Consider the following 21,353-nt stretch of genomic DNA (forward strand, 5'->3'; position numbering starts at 1 on the left):
GACAGGGGTTAGACAAATGTGCTCTGCTGGAGGTTATGATGGATGCCTTTCTGTGAGCTAGGAGACTTTCTGAGCTCCCTTAGATTTTACTGCTCTTTCGGGTTTTTTTGCTTTAATGAGAACATCTGTGCTAGATAACTTAAGCACTGTAGCATTTATTTTCCTGGTATTTTCATGTCACATGATCATTTGTCATAAGGTATCATTTGGAGCATTCTCCTTTTCCACAGACTTCCTTTTTTCCTCCCTGTCCCACAGTCTTTTCCACCTCTGCTCCACTGGCTCCAAATCACACCTCTCTCTTTAGGAAGGGAACTGTACTTATTCGTTGGAAACATTAAAAATCCTTTCCCGGGGAATCAGCCCTTGCCTAGGCTCTCTTATCTGGGCATTGCAGATCTGTTCTTCTTTCAATGCAGCCTGTTTCTGAAGGGACAGATACAGAAAAAGAAAAGGTAGTATTAAAGAAACCCATCGTGCTTCAGGTTGAGGCACACCTTGAATTTTACACCGTATTAAGATTTAGTGTAATCTATTTTTCCTCAATGCATTTAATCTAGGAGAAAGTGTTAGACACTCAGCTGTGACCAAAGTACGTCCTTTCCACTTTGAAACAGATTTGGTCGATCTTCTCCGGTGGCTGGTATGATGGAATATCCAATGTGCCTGCTTTTCAATAAAAGTTTTTTCTCTGTCTCTTGGTGGCATACATAGGCTATTGGTCTTACACTCTGTCCATGTAAGGACAGTGATCAGATGCATAATGCTTCTCTTGCTTTGACCACCCAGCTCAGACCTTCCCATCTTGGACCACCTTATACTTTGTCCCTTCATGCCTGTACCAGAACAGAGCAGCAAGAAGTCTTGAGAGTAAAGCTCACCTACACTGGGAAGATACTATTAGAACAGTGTTGTAAAACTCAGGAACTGGGAGTATATTATCAGCATGAAAACAAATTTTAAGCATAGTGATGGTTATCTTTGCTTTTACCTGCACCTACAAAATACGTATGGTATTTTTCCAGAGCTTGAAAGACTTCTGGGTCAAGAAAACAAAGAGAAAGTGTTTGGGGACCTTAAGTCTGTAGGTAAGAACATGGATAAGAAAGAAGTGAAGACAAAGGTCACTAATTGGTAAGGGATAGTGTTGAGAAAGATATGGATGTATGCAGAAGGACCTACAAAACCTTTCTGGCTGGTGAATGCTTTGGTCTGGTTTTCTTGCCTTTCAAGACAACCCTTGTCTAGCTAAGCCTGACATCCCATGTGCAGCTCCCGCCTAAGTGAGCTTTTACTTTGTTTTGCTGCTTTGTGCTCCCCAGAGTGCTCTGCACAGGAGGCCCTGAAATAGTGCTGGTCAACTGGTTAGTCTCCACCTTCCTAAAGCAGACCCAAGTAAACATACACAAAATAGCAATGGAAGAAACACTGAATCTTCACCATGTGAATGAGGACAAGTGGTATTATAACATCACTGACACCTTTGATTTCTTCCAGTTTTCCACTGGCTTATTGCACTTTGTACATCTTTGGTGGAAAACTCTACTGAAAATACTACCCTTGGGGTCAGACTAAGGGGCCCATGTAACATAGCATTCTCTCTCTGGCAGGTACGTAGGGAACATGTAAGATACTGAGCAACTGTAGAGTTATTCTTTGATAAATTCTATCAACTCCCTCTGAGCTGCATTCAGAGTGTGGATCATTAGGCAAATGGTCACTGTACATTCAGCAAACAAAAATAGTGCTGTGAATTGTTATGAAGCAGCATAGTTCTGTGGGTTAAATGAAATATGCCACTTGATATAATCTAAGTGTCTGTTATCTCTAATCCCAATGTTGGTTTTTTTCTTTTCTTTTTTAACACCCCCCCCACCCCCCCTCCCCCCTCTTCTTGTATTCGACCATGGTACTTTAAATCTATCATACTACAAATTGTGTTATCATCAGGGCAGTTTTGTTTTTGTTCTGTAATTCTCTCAGGAACTCTCCGAAACTATGTGTATACAGTAACTTTGCTTAAGTTAACTTGTGAAGTGCAAATATTGACTAATTACACTTACTAATTGTACAGACAGCTTACATTATAAAACCTTGGAGATGAGGTAGGGTATAGCCAGAACAGTACTTGGCCAGGATACTATATTTGTTTGGATTCTAGTGTTTTGTCTGTACTTTGTAGAAGCAGCAGAAAGGCATGTATGGTAGATAGGGTAACCATAGTGCCAGATGGTCCCAAGGGACAGTTTCTTTCATATCCTATATAAAAAAATGCTCTTTCTATGCATTAGTTTTTGTCAATGCCTACAGTTGTGTTAGTGTGGAGCTTAAAGGGGTGCAGCTAAATCCATTTAAAAGCGATTTTAAGGAAGACCAGTTTTAAAAGGCAAACCTGAGCATTTCTGATTAATTTTGCTGAAACTGAAGCAGGAGCATTCTAGTTACCTTTTTGTCCAGAAAAAGGACAGACTATTCAGAGTTCAGGAGTAAGCTTGGTGAAATCCATTTGTGAAACCTTTCTTGATAAGTAATTTTGAGTAACTAATGAATTTGCAGAAAGAAATAGAATGGGAGACAAACGAACGAATTGGGCAATATTCACTGAAACTAATCTATCCTGCTGCAGTAGTGTCACTGATACTTACCAAAGCATGTGAAAACCGAGGAGTGATTAAAAATATGGAAAGAGACAATTCAGAACAGTTCCCCTCATAATCATGAAATAGTTATGGCATGTTCATATAGAGTGTATATAGTTACATCCTTCTAAAATACTGTGTATCTATAAAATATTATCACTGTGCTTGCTGCTAATTCATCACGGATACTTGGAGTGATTAAATCAATGGCAGTCTTCCCAATTAATGAAAGTATATTGCAAAGGCATAAGTGATTAAGCCGAGTCCCATCAATTTTGTGGCATGCCTTTTATTTCTCCTCTGTTTTTTTTGTTGCTGCAGTAGTTGTTGAGTCATGTTTTTAATTAAGATTTCCCGTAAAGTTGCCATAGGAGCACTCAGGTGTCACTGAGAATTTCAGTGGCTGATTATAATCTAAAAAAACCTTCCAGGCCCTTTCCAGAATCCTGCACAACTGTGGTTGTGTGGGTATAGTTTTGCTTCTTAAGCCTAAGTACTGACTAATAAAACTGGGTCACTGAGATATTTTGAATCCATCTGGATGGTAGCTGGTCACTGGACTAAGGAGGAATAATAAGTATGAACAGGCTTTTTTGTATCACAGAGGGAGAATACACTCACAATAATTACATTGTGCTTCTGACTACTGCATCTTAAAGCAGACTTGGCTGTATGGCAGAGGTTCAGCAGAGATACTGATTTCTATTTTCAGTTCTGTTATGTATATTTGCATACGCTTAGAAAAGAAGCTGCAAGAGGGAGTGGCTGTAGCATTATTGTAAAGAGAATGAAAGTTGCAGAAATACATTACGATATTTCATTGCAAATGTCTTCTGCTCCTGGCAAAAAATACCGTAAGGAAAGGCCAGACTAATTGATTTTCTAATCCTATCAGCATAAGATACTGTATCTTCAGTTTTGCTACTTCTTTAATAATCCGTATGGTAGGAAGCCTCTGGTGTTAACATTACAAATGTGCTATTTTTGAACACAGGATTTGTAGTATAGTTTGAAGTTTGTAGTGTCATGGATATAGCTTGATTTGATTTAAAGGCGGCATCTGATTAATCCTGCACAAGATAGGGTGAGAAAGAGTGAGTACCAATATAACCCTATAACAGGGGTCCTCAAACTACAGCCCGCGGGCCAGATACGGCCCCCCAGGGTCCTCAATCCGGCCCCCGGTATTTACAGATCCCCCGCCCCCCCCCCCCCCCCCCCCCCCGCCCCCCCCCCCCCCCCCCCCCCCCCCCCCGGGGGTTGAGGGGGGAAACCAAGCAGCCGCAGATGGCTGCCTGCCACTGCATCCGCACGCGGGCCCTCTGGTTAAAAAGTTTGAGGACCCCTGCCCTATAATTTTATGAAAAAGTTATGTAGGTCCTTAAAGATCCAGTGTGACTTATGTTTTGGAAGAGAATCAGGAGAACATTTGCTCATATAACGAATATTTTATGTTAGTATCAAGTAACAAGTAATTTTCCTACTGTTTGCTTGCTTTCTAGGGAACAAGGTTATTACTAAGCATCTTGTTGGTGAAATTTAAAGGAAAAATAAAGAAAGTTTCAGAACACAGATTTCATGTTTGTATTTCATAGTTCTAAAAATCATATATGTTGAGCTAGTTTGTGCTGAATTTATCTGCCTTGGAAGATTGGTAAACTGTCCATCTCACTGTGTCTAGTGCCATTTCTATTTTACATGTGACTTATTTAAAGGACATTGTGTGCATTCACACTGTTTGAAGAGGTGACATTCTTCAGCAGCTAATTCTGGGTATGCACAGTATTTACGTCTATCTAAAATTTGAAATAATCTGGAATAGTTTATTGGCTGTTTTGGTGAGCAGTTTGCAGCTCTGAAGGACAACTGCTGAAGTGCTAGGAATTTATGAAATGCAGCATAGGTTACCAGCTATCGAAAATAAATAGAATTTCAAATGAAGAGACTACATTTTGTAATGTCTGAAGTACAGCCAGGCTCTAGCTTCAAGCCTACCCAACATTAATGGAAGTGTGGTAGGGATTCTGCAAATGGTAACACCTTGAGATACTGAATTTGTTGTTTGTCTGTCTGTGTGTCCTTGGAAGTCAGTGTTTAAGTTCTACAAATCTGCTGTATCCATCTGTTGAATCCAAACCTCAGACTTTGCGATACATGGTACTATCAAAACTGTTCCAAAAACCTGTTGTGCAGTAAACCCTTTCATGCAGAAATCTCACATTTGTGTGTTGTAACAGTACAGAGTGAAAGGAAGGCAGTTTTTAAGTGTACAATCTTATTTTTACTTTTTGTTTTTTCCTAGTTTTAAATTTCTGATGGTGCTGATAATGTCAGTGTTGTTCTAGTGCAAAATTACTGCTAAGGAAAATGTCCTTAACAGTTTTTAAAATGTGAATTATTAGTTGAGTAAACATACATTTGGGGAGTTCTTGAATGATATACTATTTATACACAGTTTGTAGCATCTGATGACCAGGTAAGGCTGTGCATTATTGTGACTATTCACAAACCTTGACATTACTCTTGACTTAAAACATGTTTTGAAAAAGAAATTGTGTGCATACACTGGAAAATATTCAGAGCACTACATTAACTTTAACTTAACTTCTGGAAACACTGAATATAGCTAAACCATTAGTCTTGTAAAGGAAGCCCTTTGCAAGACAGAAACACGTGGGTATCCAGAAATGCCCCTGGCATCGATAAATCTATATTTCTTTGTGCTGCTGTTACGTTTCTGTATATTGAAATGGATTTCAGCATTTCAGCTGGAAACAGACCTTACAGTGTCTTGAAATAGTTCAGTTGATTAAAATGGGAATCTGAGCTATAGTAACTATTACGATACTATTGTAAATAAAACAAGTTATACCTTCAGTCGGGAAATCACATAGAAGGAGCAGAGTGCTGCAGTATTCATAATCATAGTTGTGGAATTGCTTCAAGTGGGAAAAAATGCACAGAGTATATACTGATTGTTGATACCGTGCCCATGGTGAAGATAATAAGTAGCACTGCCTCCACAGAAGATAGGAAAACATCAGCTAACAAACAAGGAGGGTCATTAAATCAGAGTTTAAGCTTTCCTTTAACAACAAAAAGAGGTCATGTATTCGTGATATGTTAGATATGGTTTAGACTAGAACTTGCAAAACATTTTTTTTGTTTGTATTTCTGCCATTGATACGCTGTATTTCCCTCTTACTGGCCTGTTCCTCCACCTTTCTAGACCTTCTCTTCCCTTTTCCTTTTTTTTTCTGTTTAATTTTTAAGTTCTTGAATACCTCGTGTTCTGGTATATAGTCTATGTGGCAATCAGCTTCAGTTTTCCTTGGGACTGCTAAATTCTGTTGTGGAATTTTCTCTGGTATATTGTTATGGTAATCCAGGTATTGGAACCTAGCTGTCACATAATGCAAAGGGTTGCATGGCATTACTAGTGGTATGACCAGAAATCAGTGCTTTTTATGTAGTAACCTGTGTAATAATGCTTTGATGCATATGCTGTTCTTTGTTTTAGTGTCTTGTCAAGATTCTTTGCTTTGACAATTAAAACTGTATACAGCCTATGTAAATTTCCAGATCAAATGGAAACTGGAATATACTGTGCCTCTATTGGGGCGGCTTTTAAGAAGCAGTATACATTTCAGGATTTCAGGAGGGTTTTTAATAACTAAAGGATCTACAGAAACTTTTTTCTTTCTGCTGTACAAGATACAGCTGTTATCTTTCATGTGAGAATCATATACAGGATTTACTTCTTATAACAATGAACTTTTTGGGGTATAAAGCAGGGCTGGCATTATGAAGAGTACAGTTGTCTGGACCAGAATAATTTGTCTTAAACCGAAGAGCTGTACTCTCATTTCCCCTACAGCTGTGCCCCTGCCATGCACTGATACAAGAGAGGTAAATACTACTAGAAGTCCAACAGCTGAGGGAACATTAAACCTTTTTTTCATGAAGGAGGTATGATCACCTCCCTCTGCCCCCTTTAAACAACCTTTATAACATAGGATTTTGATATTCATATCCATTTTCATTTCTTATGAAGTTCTAAACTTTTTCACAGGTTACGATTAACATTAGAGCCACCAACAAACTTGATATGCATTATAAGTTGGTCCAGCGGCATGCTTTTCAATACACCATGAACAGAAGTACAAAAATTTACTTGAGTTAAAAAGTTTCTTCAGCAGCAGCTAAAGTAGAGAAGCAGGAGGGGTAAACATAATTTAGAATTGTTCCAGGTGAGTGCATTAAAATGGTATCTCTCTTTTCAGACAAGAGCAGGTCAGTGTTCTGTATCAGAACATACACATAGTGGAACCAAGATTGATCCAGCCATATGAACATGTCATTAAGAACTTCATTCGAGAGATCAAACTTCAAAGCACAGAGATGGAAACTTTGGCCAGTGCGGTAAAAAGGTATAGTGAGTCATGTTTCTGTTTCAATTATGCAGTTACTTTTTCTCTGTCACACTTTGTTGGGTTAAACTACTGGGAGTTAATGCCAAAATATGTCATGTGGAGTATTTCCATAAACTGAGTTCAGCATGCACATGTCAGCATGCACACACATGTGCATAAGCACATACAGCAGCTTTTAAATGATTCCCTGATCATATTTTGGGTAAGTCCTGGACCAAGTTTTTGCAGGCTGTATTGTTATGTTTAGTGTCTTAAAACATTTTGACTCCTCTTCCTTTGCTGTAGCTTTGAGTTTTAGCATTATACTTTCATTTTAGAAACCATATGTTTCCTTCTTCAGCTTCAAGGGATGTATTTACCTATTGTAACTACTTGTCATTTGCAATCTCACATCATCACTGTGAAAACCAAACAGATAAGCTCAGGACAGAGATCTTGTATGTGTGGGTAATTCTAGTTGCTGTAGTTATTCTTTTGAAGTCTCTTCATGGGATAACCAGAGGGGCCTTTTATCTCTGTAACTTAATTTTAAAAATGGAGACATGATGTATTTCATACTAATCATTGGCTGTCAGCTGCTATTTAAAATGTAATTTCCCTGTATCTTCAAATTAGTTTGATTTTGGTTCCCAACCATACCAGTTGGGATCTGGTCTGGGCGATGTTAAACTGTGTCCTTGTCTGTCTGTCTAATTTGTTTCAGCTGAGGTAGGCAGATGTGTTTTAGATGTTTCTGTCAAGTCAGAGGGCAGCTCCTGAGAGAATATTTACTTTTAAATTGTAGAGCTCAGGATACAGCAGCAGTTCAGCTCAGTGAGCTGGAGGAAGAGATGGAACAACGGATACAGGCTGCAGAGCATAAAGTTAAAAAGGAAGTGAGTATTTTATATTTACAGAATTTCATAATTACCAAACTCTCAGCAGTCTTAAGCAGGATTGATGGCCAGGTGTGTTTTTGATCCTGATGGGCTGAATCAAAGCTGATGAAGGCAGGGCCTGGATGAAAACAACCTATCCATGAGACTTAAAATGTATTAATGCTTTCTCGAAGAGAAATGGCTGCTCAGATTTAATAAACTAAAAAAAAAAAAAGAAAAAAGAAAAAAAAGGTTTGGTTTTTTTTTTTTTTGGAGAGAATATGCTGGCCTAGATGGATTTATTTCTGAGACCAGTATTGGAAATGGATGTGGAGAAGATGACCTTTCACCATAAACAAATGGAATCTCGTTCGTTTAGTAGATGAATTTCTGTAGAAATTAATGCTTAGATAATTTCTTCCTAATTTGTATATCTGCCTGGATTGGTGATCTTTCTTTCTCCCATGCTGATCCTGCAACTATAATTTAAAGAGTTATAGACATAAGAGAGTGTAATTGTGATGACAGTGTGTGACGGCCTGGACCTCCCAAAGTTGATGGTAAATTCTGTTTCAATGTGCTCAAATTTTAGACATTCAGCTGGCTTGTAGTCTTGACAGGAAGGTATAAGAATTTCTTCCCTTTACCCAATCAAAGGTTTATTAGAACCACATGTGGCTATGTAATTCTCAGCAGAAAGCAGTACAGTAAAATCATCCTGTGTTTGCTTCGTGTTGAACTGTTACTAAATAAATGCACATAAGAAAAACCTAACTTTATAGTGTGCATAAGAATAACAGTTTGTGAAAGTGTTCTAATGTGGACATGAGGAATGCACCAATTAAAACATATACTATGGGAATAATTATTGCTTTGTAGGACACCCAGTATACTAAATGTCTGTATATTTGGTGTGGGTTCTTTCACCAAAGCATCTGCAGCTTCAGAAGCAACAAAGTGCAGTCTGTGAACTTGCTGATTTTAAGTAGTTCACAGTAATTGATCTGTGAAGGTAAACAGTTAGATTTTGTTCAAACAGCATCTTTTTCTAGACAAGAGAAACACTCCTACAAAACCAAAACCTCAAATTTTTTTCCTAGAAACAAAACATAATGACATAAAAATGTTAAAGATATCACCCCAGCAAAAAAGGCGTATTATAATATCTTTCAGTAATGATAATGGAACTCTCAGTAGAGATAAACTTCTGATTTCCAAAGAGGTTAAGTGTTTATGTTTAGAAAACAAATACATTTGTTCTGGAAAACTTCTGTTCTGAAAAAAGCCCTGAAGACTCTTTTTCACTACTCTAAAAAGATGACTCAGGTGTGTGTATTTGCCCAGTGGGAGAACATCCACAGGTAGGGGCTAGCATTATGTAAAACACATCTGCTATGTATGAGCCTCACCTAGTCTGTGTTTCTCATTCTATAAATTCCTCAATTGTCACCGAGGGTGGATTGCCATTTCACTGTTCACACCTAGCTTTAGATATGAAAAGTGGGCTGTAACTTGTTTCTTACAGTGCTCTTTTCATGTTCAGTCCTAAATGTTCCCTGTAGCTCATAGCTCCACATACTCCACCTCCTAAAACGCCCTGAGAGTAAATGTAAGATATTTACTTTGTGGGATTGTACTAAGCCATTAACCTTACTGCCTGTACTCAAAGGTATTGTTTGTCAGAGTGATCTCACTCATACCACCTTGACACCTGTCTCTGCATGATAGTATCTGCAGGTTGAGCCTATCCTGTATTTTGTTTCTTCAAGGGAAACAAATAGTTACCAAAGAATACTTAGGAGTCCTAGATAGGTGCCAACAGTAAGACTATCCAGCTTAAACTGATTACTTTATCTTTTTAACACACGGATGTCAGCATCACCTACAGGAAAGCACTGAATTCTGATCAAAGTCCACCTCTGTCTTTTGTGTGAAAACTCAACCTGTCTTATTGGCACCATGTATTATTGATGCATTCTGGTTTCTTGTGTTGTGAAACTGCACTGAAGTCTCTGGGGAGTGACTGGAGTGAGTTAAACACATACTTGTGAATTAAACACACCGTTCTCATTGTGCTTGATGTAACTTCCTTTCAAAATCTCTCTGTTTTGATTAAAATAAAACTCAGAACAGAGTACTTGGTTTGATATTCAGACAAGTAAGGTATGAAGCTAAAGATGCTGTCATCAGTTTTACTGAACACGGGCCTGTAACATTCCAACACTTGAAACTGGGGAAAAAAAAAAAAAAAAAAGCAAACCAGAAGTAAGTAACTGATGGGGGCACAGTAATGCTGTTATTAGAACAGTGTACGCTGAGTCATAGAAGGCTAGTTTGAAAAAAAGGGTATAATACTCTGATTTGTGTGTGGGTATGTATGTATACACACCTAAATTTAGACACAAATAAAACTTGGACACTTCTTTTTCAGTTCTTTTTTAGGACATTGAGAGTGTTGAGCACAGGAGACTATGATATGAGTAACAAACACTGAACTGAGCCATATCTTTGCTTCCACCTCACCATTTTTTTTCTATGAATATTTTATAAATGGACTACTATTACAGAATCAGAATCTATGGATCTTCAGAAAGCAGCAGTTTGATGTAATGGAAAGACAAAATTGCACATGTTAATCTAAGGGAAAAGTGTGTGGTTTCCAAACCAATGAATGCATTTTTTAATAAACATTTGAAATCTATCTTGACTTCTAATGAGATTAAAAATATTGCAGGAGAAGCGGAAAGCTGAAGAAGCACTAAATGAGCTGAAGCGCCAGTATGATATGGAAGTTGGGGATCTTCAGGTGACAATAAAAAAACTTAAAAAAGTGAGTTGAAGCCATGGCGAGAAGTTTTAAAGTGTTTTAAGAGATGCTGATGTTATGAAATGCTTTCCCCAAGATGGATAATCATAATTGTAGCTTTTAAAGTTAATGTAATTAGTAAATGACAATTGCAAATAATTTTTTGTTGTGTTATCATTCTGTGCTGTTGTATTCATTCTGTATAATTTACTGAAATATTTAGGAAGTGGACCAACTGCTAGCCAAATTCTGTTGCTGAATAATTTTGTAGGTCATCAAGCTGTTAACACTGCAGTTACCTAGTCTTGTATTTGATACATTAGAAATTTTCTAATATATTGTCTCTTAAGTATTTGTAATTTATAGATTTAGATGAAATTGGCAACCCAAACATAATAATTTACAGCAATATGGTGCCTTTTAGCAGCTAGTGCATTTCTCTCAAATGTTTATGGTAGATGTGGGATTAAGCTGTAATTTTAAACTGATATTACTAGTCTCAACCTAACTTCAGCCTCATCTTTTCATTTGATACCTAAGTATAAGGTAAACTGAAGTCTCAGATATGAATATTGGTTTGGGTTATTTTGTAATTCAGTTTTAATTTTGACATGATAAGTTTTACCAGAATTATAGTGAGCAATGAGGATATATTTTTCTTTGTTTATATTGAATTGCACTTAAAAGAGCATTGGTAGAAATGGAAATTTCTCACAAGAAATATGAGAGCTTGTACTACAAATACTACACAGATGAAGTAGTATATAATTATTTTTTTTTTACATTTGTGGGGATGCACCTGTTTATGTCTTCTCAGTAGCTGGCTTCTGTGTCAGTAGTTATGCATGTTCAACACCTACAGGGTGCAAAATGCTCATTAAACATTTTTTAAGTATTGATTTAAAAAATAGTTTAGAAAGCCAGTGTTTTTTGGAGTAATGCTGCCTTCTCACATAGTTGGGAAAACTCTGGGGTTTAAAAACTTTAATAGCTGTAAATTAGGGGTTATTTAATGTGATTTCCATTACTTTTTATGTACTTCGAATCAGAAAAATCAATAACATATATTAATTTTGCATTTTTGATCTTTCTAGCTGGAGGAGCAATCCAAAAATGTAAATCACAGGGAAGATGTGGTTGAATTGAAAAAAAGAATACATGATATGTTGCTGGTAAGACATGTTTATCATTAACATACTAATTTAGCTTCAGTTTTAACTTCTGCAATACAGACTTTATATTTTTTTTTAATTTTTTTTTTTACATTTAGTACTGGTTAACTACAGAATAAACTTTTAAAGTTGTTGATAAGTCTATGAGGATCTTAACTTGGAAAAAACCTTGTCCTATATAAATGCATACACATTTTAAGTGTAACATTGGGAAACAGCTTGAGATTACGTAGTCCCCTTTTTGTGTAACTGAAATGGAAAAATAAAAATAGAGTGGTTCTTGCATGCTGATTTACTGACTTCTCCATTGATTTAAGTTCTTAAATTTGCTTTCCCCCTATATGCTCAGATATTCTAGTGTTTCATTTTTATTTGATTTTTATGATTTTTATTTTACCGTTATAGTATGTCAACATTTTATGCAGGTGACTATGACAGCTAACATCTAATATCTTCCTTTTTTTAAGGAAAATCAGAAACTTAAGAAAGATCTTTTAGAAGCACAGACAAATATAGCTTTTCTACAGAGTGAATTAGATAGCTTGAAAAGCGAGTATGCAGATCAGACTTTGAACACTGAGAGGTAAGGTACTTCCACAGGATTACATTTTCACCAGGGGAAAAAGATCTTTTGTCTGATGTAGTTACTATGTAAGTTGGTAACTGTTATTTTCTAAATTTGCCATAAATGTACACATTTGACACCATGTGAAGTATGCTATGACTACTCTTTGCTTTTCTTACCAGGTTTCTGAAAGAGCAAGTTCAGGATGTGATGCAAACTCTCATAATCTTGCAAGGAAGCCCATTGATTTTACTGGGACTTTAGTTAGGAATAAAAGTTACAGCATCAGGCAATTTTTTGCTCCATGACTTGCACTCAGATGAATATCTGTATGAATATTAGGGAGAATGGCTTTGGAAGCCTCCCACAACAGTCTCAACCTTTTTTTCTAATATAAATGAAAACCGCTTCTAGATATTAAAGGAGTGTAAATGACATTTTGATTATGTGATTATCTTCCAGTAACACAAATGGTATTTCAAGGGGAAAGGAGGCAGTCCATATGGTTATTTTGAGGATCTTTTATTTTTCATTCACAATCTTTGTTGAGATACAGTGGCAGAGGTCAGTGAAGTTACCAAGTGATTTTACTTTGCATAAACTGCTTTTAACATCTTTTTTTTACGTTTTTAACATTCATTTTACATTTAACATTAACATTTTGACATTCAGCAGAAATGTAAACTTAGAAAAACTGAAATATTTCAGAAATATTCAGAAATATTTTGAAATGGTGTTTTCCCCACTGTATTTTTTCACCTCTTATAACTGTTGACTGTTGAGTTTTGTCCTCTGCCAAAAGCAAAATTATAAAAATTAAAAAAGGATATCCTGTAAAATATAACTACTTGGGATTGTTTTCCAGAGACCTAGAAATGATCCGAGAGTATACTGAAGACAGAGATAATTTGGAAAGACAAATTGAAATACTTCAGTAAGTTCTTAGTAATACGGGATTTTATTAACAAATTTTTCCCCAGCATATTTGGGGTAAATGTTTTTGTATGCAAAAGGCTGGGATGAGATTTGGGAAAAAATACCAAGTAAAAATACTGAAATGGCTTCAATTCTCACAGGAGGTACTGTGCTCAGCTCTCATAGAAGGTATTGTGCTGCTAACTCCACTGTGTTACTGAGCCACTAAATCTTCATTGTTTTTTCTTTCTTTTCTTAGCCTCACTGACTTTCATTTCTTTATGATAAGCTGAAAAAGATTTGAGTCTGTTCATTGTATTATAAACATTATTGCTTGGCTCCTTTTTCTATTGACTTCACTTCTCCAGTAGCGCCCTGTCTTACCATTACCTAGAAAGTATTGTGTGTAGTATTATACAAGGTGTACACAGATTTTTGCTTTCAAGCAGAGTCACAATGAAGAGGTTTTTTATATCTTTAGTTAATTTCTTTATCCTGAACATATTCTTTCTTTCAGGCTGCTCAATCACACCTGTCTTTAAGACTAACCTCAGCGATACTTAAAGGGTAGTCACTTTGTTTTTCGGAAATGGCTGTAGCTGTCTACTACCCTGTAGCTGTTTTACTGCAGCCATTCCTACCTCAGCTGACCACCAGCTGAGCTACAGACGTGAGACAGTGTTTCCTAGGCTGCCACTGGAGGCTAACCTTCACAGTGTTTTTTTCATGTACAGTCATTTGTTTGAGTGTACAAACAGCACATTTCTAGTTCCACATTACTCTTTAGTGTTTATTGGAAGAAACACAGAAGTTTTTATTTTATTTGTATTTTTCAGTTTTAATTTGTGGTAAGCTAAATAATGTTTTCTTTACTTCTGCAAACTAAACTGTGTTTCCTTGTTAGATCAGCTAACAGAAAGCTTCATGACAGCAATGATGGTTTAAGAACTGCACTTGAAAACAGTTTCAGCAAGTACAACAGATCATTGGTATGTATTTATATTTTTGTGATGTTGTACTAGAAGGTTTAAGAATTAACTCACCAAATACAAATTTGTTTTTACTTGTGTGGATACTCAGAAAATTGAGTTTTATTCAGTAGACTCACTTTGGGAATACACTTGTGTAGTTAAATTTTGCTAGATTTTACTTGTGTGATGTAAAATAATGGAGGTTTTTTAGAGCACAGCTACTTTCTGAGGTGCTTTTGAAAGTAGTGATTTTATTAATATGCTGTAGCCAAACGTATCTGATGAGGTGAATAAATCAGCAGTTTCTCTTGCACTAAAGGGAATACGTTTCTATTGTGTATGTGGAAGTGCCCTACTGCTGAAAACACACTTTTTCAGAAAACTGCTTTCTTTTAGTAGCGAGGTCTTAGCCTAATGTCACTGGGAAAATGAATAGCAGGGACTGCTGATAATAGGGAGCTCAGTCAGAACCTTTTGTGCCGCGATTGAGAGACGGGACACAGCTTGATCCAAGCAAATGTCACTTCAATTAGCCTAATAGCGTGATTATATACACACAAGCAATTGTTACATCTTACTCTGATAGGTTCAAAACTTGCTTATTCTATAACTATGTAGCAACTCGCGTGAAGATCTCACACTAGCTATTTAGCAATTCAGCAGTAGTTAACGATAACAATGTCTGCAGTTCTTACACCACGTCCTTGGGCAATCTGGCAAACTGACCACCTTGTTCCTTGTATAGTCTTAACTTGCTACTTGGTCCCTGTTTCTATACTCTTCAGTAACTTTTCATGTCCCTTATCACCAGGGCTTGTGGCCCACAAGCTCGAGCACGTTCCTTTCAACTGATTGTTACTTGTGGTCCTGCTTCCCAGGCCCTCCTGCACTTTTGGGCTATTGCAACTGTACAGGGATCTGTTGTAACATGTAACGCTCCATCCTCCAAACCAGAGAAAGGAAGGCTTGAAAGTTACAAAAAAATCTGCTCTATGCTGCCATTTTGCAATATTGGGAAACCTGTTAAACTCCAGAACTAATGATTGGGCAAGTCTTTACATTATCAGGCAAGCAACTAATTGTTTTAGAAGGATGGGGCCAGAATAATGGGCCCACAGAGACAACACTGGACAGGAAGGAGGAAAAATGGGGTCATTGCCTGTTTCCAGCATACCCTACCAATGAACACAAGTGCCTTTTGCTGATACAGGTTACCAGAGACTCACTGTAGATGCAAAAAGAGATACAATTTCCTTCTGCCATGCTCTGAAACATAAAGGAGGAAGATTACAGGGAAAACAGAGGAAATTGTTCACAGTGAATAAACATGTAGAGGGACAGCAGAACATATAAAATACTCTCATGTGCTATCAGTTGAGATTTCTCATCCTCTCCACTATCTCATTCAAGAACTAGCAGGTATCTCTACTGAAACTAGCTCAGCCAGTGACATTTTCCTTTTCAATTTAGTAGTCAACGTGCCATTTTCCTACATATTACTCTTCAAAGTTTATAATATCAAAGTGTTAAAGGTATAGTAAATGAAGTCATCCTCTTGGAATTTCTGTTGTCTTTGGTGGTTGTGTGTAGCTAGCAGGTTCAGTATTAAGGCAACAGTGGAGCCTAAATGCAATGGGCCTTTTAATATCCAGTCCTAGATAAAGCATGAGGTTAATTAAAAAGTAGTTGGATATATATGAAAACACACAGTAATAATTTTGATGCACACTTTTTTCATTACAAATCCAGATGCTTAAACTGTCTTCATCAAACTTTATGCATTTGTTATGCATCTGTTGCAGCGGTTAGCAAACACCTCACCTGGAAGTACCATTTCTAGAAGCAGTCCTAAATTTAATGGTGGACAGTCTCCTCTAAACGCACGGTATGACAGGTAAGACACATTTGCTTTTATTGAGTTTAAGAAGACTAGAGCATTCCACTTGTCTTAGAAGAGAAAATACTGTCAAATAACAGAGAATAGTTCTGTCTGATTCAGAAGGAATGTGTAACTATAGCATATGATACAAAGTATACTGAAGTCAATAGGAATCTTTTCAATGACTTCAGAAAGCCCAGGAAATTTCAGTGCAAATCATGAACTTACAGAGAGTGTGGACAGCCTCTTTTTTGGTCTTGAACTCCTCTTTTTTTTTTTTTTTTCTTTCTCTTGACTGTAGCTTGATTCTCAGCCTCCCCTTCTTGTCTCCAAGAAACTATAAAAGTCTGCTGAGGACTTCTGTTAGCTAGCTTACTCAGTACTTATGAAATAAAACGTTTTTGGTCATAACATCAGCTTGTATGTCTGATTTTCCTGGGTAATGATTATTATAAAAGTATGTGGGCCTAATTCTTCCAACAAATAAAGTTCCTCATCTCACACTGACATGCAAGAGTAGTGAATGCACTTGAATATTAATGGGGTAAGAGCCACAGATTATTTATCTAAATGCAAATATCAAATAGTCAGAGCTACTTTGATTTTGTACTTACTGGATGTAGGTCTTTGATCAGAGGTTCCGCAGATCATTGCAGAGGCTCTCACTGAAGTCTGGCACTGGATCCATAAAAAAAAAAAAACAACGAAAAAATGTGTGTCCTTACTCAGATGATAGCTTGTTTTGTCTTCTTTTTCTTTCAGTGGTATTTCAAACTATAGTGTGTTCTCTATTAGAGTTCTTAGTAGTCTGTATTTTACATTTTGTCAGAGATTAATATCTTTGGTAGGGATTAAGTTAGTTTCTGCTTCATACTAATAACATCCCCATTCATTCAATAGTGTTGCTTTTGTTCTGCTGTCTCCATGTGAGATGTGTTTGCTGGCTGTAAAGTTTTGCTTGTCACAAAGTGACTCCTTCTGCTTAATGCAGATAAAACCAGCTCCCCTCTGTTGGACGCTGCAAATTTTGAGAGGCATCCGCTACTAAGTTGCATATTATGTTGAATAATTTTCTGAAGGGATAACTAAAACCTCTCTGAAGGCTTAGTGATGTCCTTCTCTATAAATATTTTTTAGTACCTGCCACATGGTGCAATCTTCGTATTCCTACAAAAATGAGAAATGCAAGCTGCTTTAGAAGAAAGTTTATGTGGCAGGAATAAAACTGGCTCTTAAGAGGTGTGACTTTGTAGTATTGAAAGATGGAAGGAGATATGAATGTCCCCAGACCTGTTAATTTTCAGTACTTTGTCTGTCTGCTGGCATCAGATCAGCATTAAGAAACACTGTTTTGCATTCTAATATGTTTTAAGTGATTTACATTAGTAAGTATACTTTTTTCAGCTGTATCATACATCTTGGTCTAACTTGCTTTAAGCACATATGAAATTCCCAGCACTGAATACATGCTTCAGTGAGACTGAAAATTGAATACTAAAGACCTTTATTTCAGGGAGTGCCTGACAAGCTTAACTTTGTTATAGCATGCACCTTTCCTCTGTATTTCAGTGGTTTGGTATAGGCTAGTAGGTGCATGAGTACAAATAGCATGGATGCTGTGATATTCCACAGTAAAGATCACACTCATTCGTGTGATTATTCATTAGCCTGAAAGGATGTAAATTAGATGAATCTGAATGTTGTTGCATTGGACGGTGAGGCCTCTGTCACCCCTGTTTGGCCACTTGCAGAGAGGAATCATATTGGACTCAATAACAGCTTCATAATTTAGGGATTCTCCCCAGTGTACTCTTCTATGGTGTGCCATTGCACTGGGAACTCCCAACACCTCTGGCAGTAAACTATCTTTACAAGTATTGATGCTGACCTTGCCTGTTCTAGCAGTTTAGTGCTTCACATTAGTTCCCAACAGGACAGAGCCAAACTGGTTCTCTCTGCTGCGTCTTGGAGATCTTTTCTACCTCACTTAAATTTGTGCCTGTCTGTCTTACTGCAGGAGTAAGTTAAGGATTGTAGCCACAGTAAACTTCTTTAATAGAGTGAATATTAAAATAATCTTTTTATCTTTCTTTTCTGTAGTTTCATTTACATAAATAAAAACTAAATTGTTTTTTTCTGTAAGCCATACTGTCATCGCTGCATCCATTTAAGTATTTTTATATCTTACAGCAACCAGAATGAAAAAAAACATAATGAAAAGGCCTTTGAAGGAAGGGTGAGGGGAAAGAAAGGACTTTTGTGTAAAGGTTTAAGTTTGGTGTAGCCTACCAAACTGCAAGAAAACACATTTCAGTAACTTGTTCCACCATTACTGATCTCCTGAACTTGGTTACCTTATTTTCTATATTTACAACTGTTACTTACTGCCCTGTGTGCCTCTGTGAGCAAATGCATTCGTTTAAATTAGATACAGTAGGTCAAGGTCATTAAACAATGACTTTTCTGTGTATGAATAAATGCCTACCAAGGCTCGTGAAGTCATCATCAATAACATAGATTATATAATTTAATCTGAGCATTCTAAAAGAAATGATTGAAAAAGTAACTATTTAGAAAGGCAAAATAGACCCATATGTGTCTTAAACTTTGTAGTTGGCATTTCTAAGTATTGACTATTCCAGAATGGCTCAGATTTTGTTGAGAAAACCAATTGTGGAATAACTTTTCTTTTTTCCCTCCTGCAATATTTTCTTACTAGATCATCTCATTCTTCTTGTGTGGATGAAGATTATGATTCTTTAGCCCTGTGTGATCCTATGCAAAGGATAAACTGTGAAGTTGACAGCTTACCTGAGAGCTGTTTTGACAGTGGTTTGTCAACCCTGAGAGATTCAAATGAGTATGATTCAGAAGTGGAGTACAGGCATCAAAGGATTTTTCAAAGGTCACAGTGTATGCAAGAAAGCTTTGGTGGTGATGCTTCTGATGCAGATGTAAGTGCCAGAATTACTCCCTCTCTGAGAAAGACCTTTGGTTGGAGACAATGTTAGTTTCCTGTTTCTGAAATAAAATGAATCTTTGTCCATAAGTCAGTTAAAACTAAGTATTTGGGTTATATGCATTTAAATAAGATTAGTGACAACTTTTTTGAGAATAGATTGATAGTTACTCCTCTTTAAAATAAAATGGGCTTTCTTGATAGATTTTTGAGAGAATAATTTCATTTTTGAAGTACATGTGGTTTTCGAAGGTTAAACAGCATGCACACAGAAGCCCATATTCTAGTGATTAAAAAGCAGACACCGTCAAAATAAATAGTTTACTGTTTGCTTTCTGTTACTATGCTGTGGCAGGGAATGAAAAAATCGCATATATGAGAAAAAGAATGCTGTTAGTGCACACATTGACATAGTAAGTCTCAGCGATTTTTACAAATTTAGGGAGGTATTATTGTGTTCATTTTATTGTTAATAAAATGGAGAGCTTTACTTATGACTACATAGCAAGACTAGTATCAAGCACAACAGAATTTTTTTTTTTGGAACAGGTCCTTTATTGTTCGTTTAGTAGAGACATTTAGTTTATTTGCAGTTGAAAATGCTATGAATAATGCTGATTACAGCTGTGCTGTATTTAGTTTAGCTTGAGTAGTAATAGCATAGACAGTAATGTCTTGTAATGAAATTCTTAATTTTGGTAAAATAAGCTCTAAAAGAAAGTATTTGTTCATTGTAATTATTTTATAAGCTGAAATTTTCCTTATGGAAATTAATTTTTTCATCTGGAAACTGTACTGAAAGCATGTATGCCAAACAGCAAACATGTTTAATGACCAAATATAGGGTATAGTAAACAGCAAATGTGAATAAGAAGAGAATAATCACAGTATTTTGATTAGAATTGCAGAGTTCTGTTTAGTCCTTTATCTCCATTTAATCCAAACTGTTAAAACAAATGTTTTAATTGGTCTTACCTGGGCCTTTCTGAAAAAGCATACTTTTCTCAGTGTAGGTAACACACTAACTTACACTTTCAGGTTCCAGAGATCAGGGATGAAGAAGCATACAGTCCTGACAACAGCAGTACAGTATTAGACTGGAAGCCCTCACGACCAGTAAGTCGAAGCAGCTCAATTGCTTCAACAAGGAAATACATATCTGCTCTCAGCCCTCAGGTAACCAGTTTCTTAAGGGGGGAAAAAAAAAAAGTGTTTGATATGGAGAATATTTTTATATGAATTGAAATAGAGGGGTTCTTTTTATTTTCAGTCAGATGCAACTGAATGTACTCCAAAATACCCCAGTTCAGAGAAGGCTTACAAGATTGTTCTTGCTGGAGATGCAGCAGTGGGAAAATCCAGTTTCCTTATGAGACTTTGCAAGAATGAATTTCGAGGCAATACCAGTGCAACCCTAGGTATAGTTTGTTGTTCCTAGTACTGAAGTGAGTTCTGTTGTTCTGCAGAAGTGGGTGAAAAGGTTACCCTCTGTGACTGCTTACCATGATTTCCTGAATATGCATATGCAATTTCTTAGGCTGTGAGATCTAACTGAATACTAAAGCTTGGAAGTACCTAACTGCTGTTTTGAGTGGATAACAGGGTATTGCTCTAATTTAGTTTCTCTTTGCAAAGCATGAAGCCTGTTTCTGAACAACCCAAAGCACGAGAAAATGGAATTTCAGTCTAATGGACTTAGAATGTGTGTGTGATCCTTTGTCCATTTTTTCATTGCTTGCTTGTCTTCTCAGTGCTTTCCTGTTTCCTTTGTATTTCATACTATACTTTGATGTCTTTCATACTATTTTTTGTCTCCATTTCTTCAAAGGTGTTATTGAAGCTTTGCTTTAAATGCACCTGGAGGGATTTCTGACTGACTTGTGTATGTTATTGTAGCTGTCAGCTAACAGACTTGTCTTACTGATTCCAAAGATTGAAATTTTGTCTTCCAATTAAACTGTATTAATATATTTGTTTTGTTACCTCTGAGTCAGGATTTTTGTTCTGATTTATCTTTTTCCTCATTAACATTAGAAATAAAGTCTGTTTTATAAAACATTTTCTCTTACTCCGTAAAACTATTTAGCAAAATAAAGCAGAGAGAGATCTTGTTTGCTGGTGATAATGCCAAATTTGTATCAATGCTTCTGGGAAGAT

The 21,353-nt window shown here is 36.6% G+C and overlaps 1 protein-coding gene across 1 annotated transcript in view; it reads left to right on the forward strand.

The window, feature by feature from the left end:
* RASEF (RAS and EF-hand domain containing) overlaps positions 1–21,353 on the forward strand; it is a 37,277-nt gene that overhangs the window by 5,203 nt on the left and 10,721 nt on the right. The window contains exons 2-12 of the mRNA XM_056325564.1: positions 6,923–7,069; positions 7,857–7,947; positions 10,664–10,759; positions 11,830–11,907; positions 12,375–12,490; positions 13,338–13,406; positions 14,292–14,376; positions 16,161–16,252; positions 18,957–19,191; positions 20,235–20,372; positions 20,467–20,614. Of these exons, the coding sequence (XP_056181539.1) occupies positions 6,923–7,069; positions 7,857–7,947; positions 10,664–10,759; positions 11,830–11,907; positions 12,375–12,490; positions 13,338–13,406; positions 14,292–14,376; positions 16,161–16,252; positions 18,957–19,191; positions 20,235–20,372; positions 20,467–20,614 (1,295 nt within the window). The remainder of the gene's footprint in view (positions 1–6,922; positions 7,070–7,856; positions 7,948–10,663; positions 10,760–11,829; positions 11,908–12,374; positions 12,491–13,337; positions 13,407–14,291; positions 14,377–16,160; positions 16,253–18,956; positions 19,192–20,234; positions 20,373–20,466; positions 20,615–21,353) is intronic.

The sequence above is a fragment of the Falco biarmicus genome, chromosome Z (assembly GCF_023638135.1).
Source record: "Falco biarmicus isolate bFalBia1 chromosome Z, bFalBia1.pri, whole genome shotgun sequence".
Lineage (NCBI taxonomy): Eukaryota > Metazoa > Chordata > Aves > Falconiformes > Falconidae > Falco > Falco biarmicus.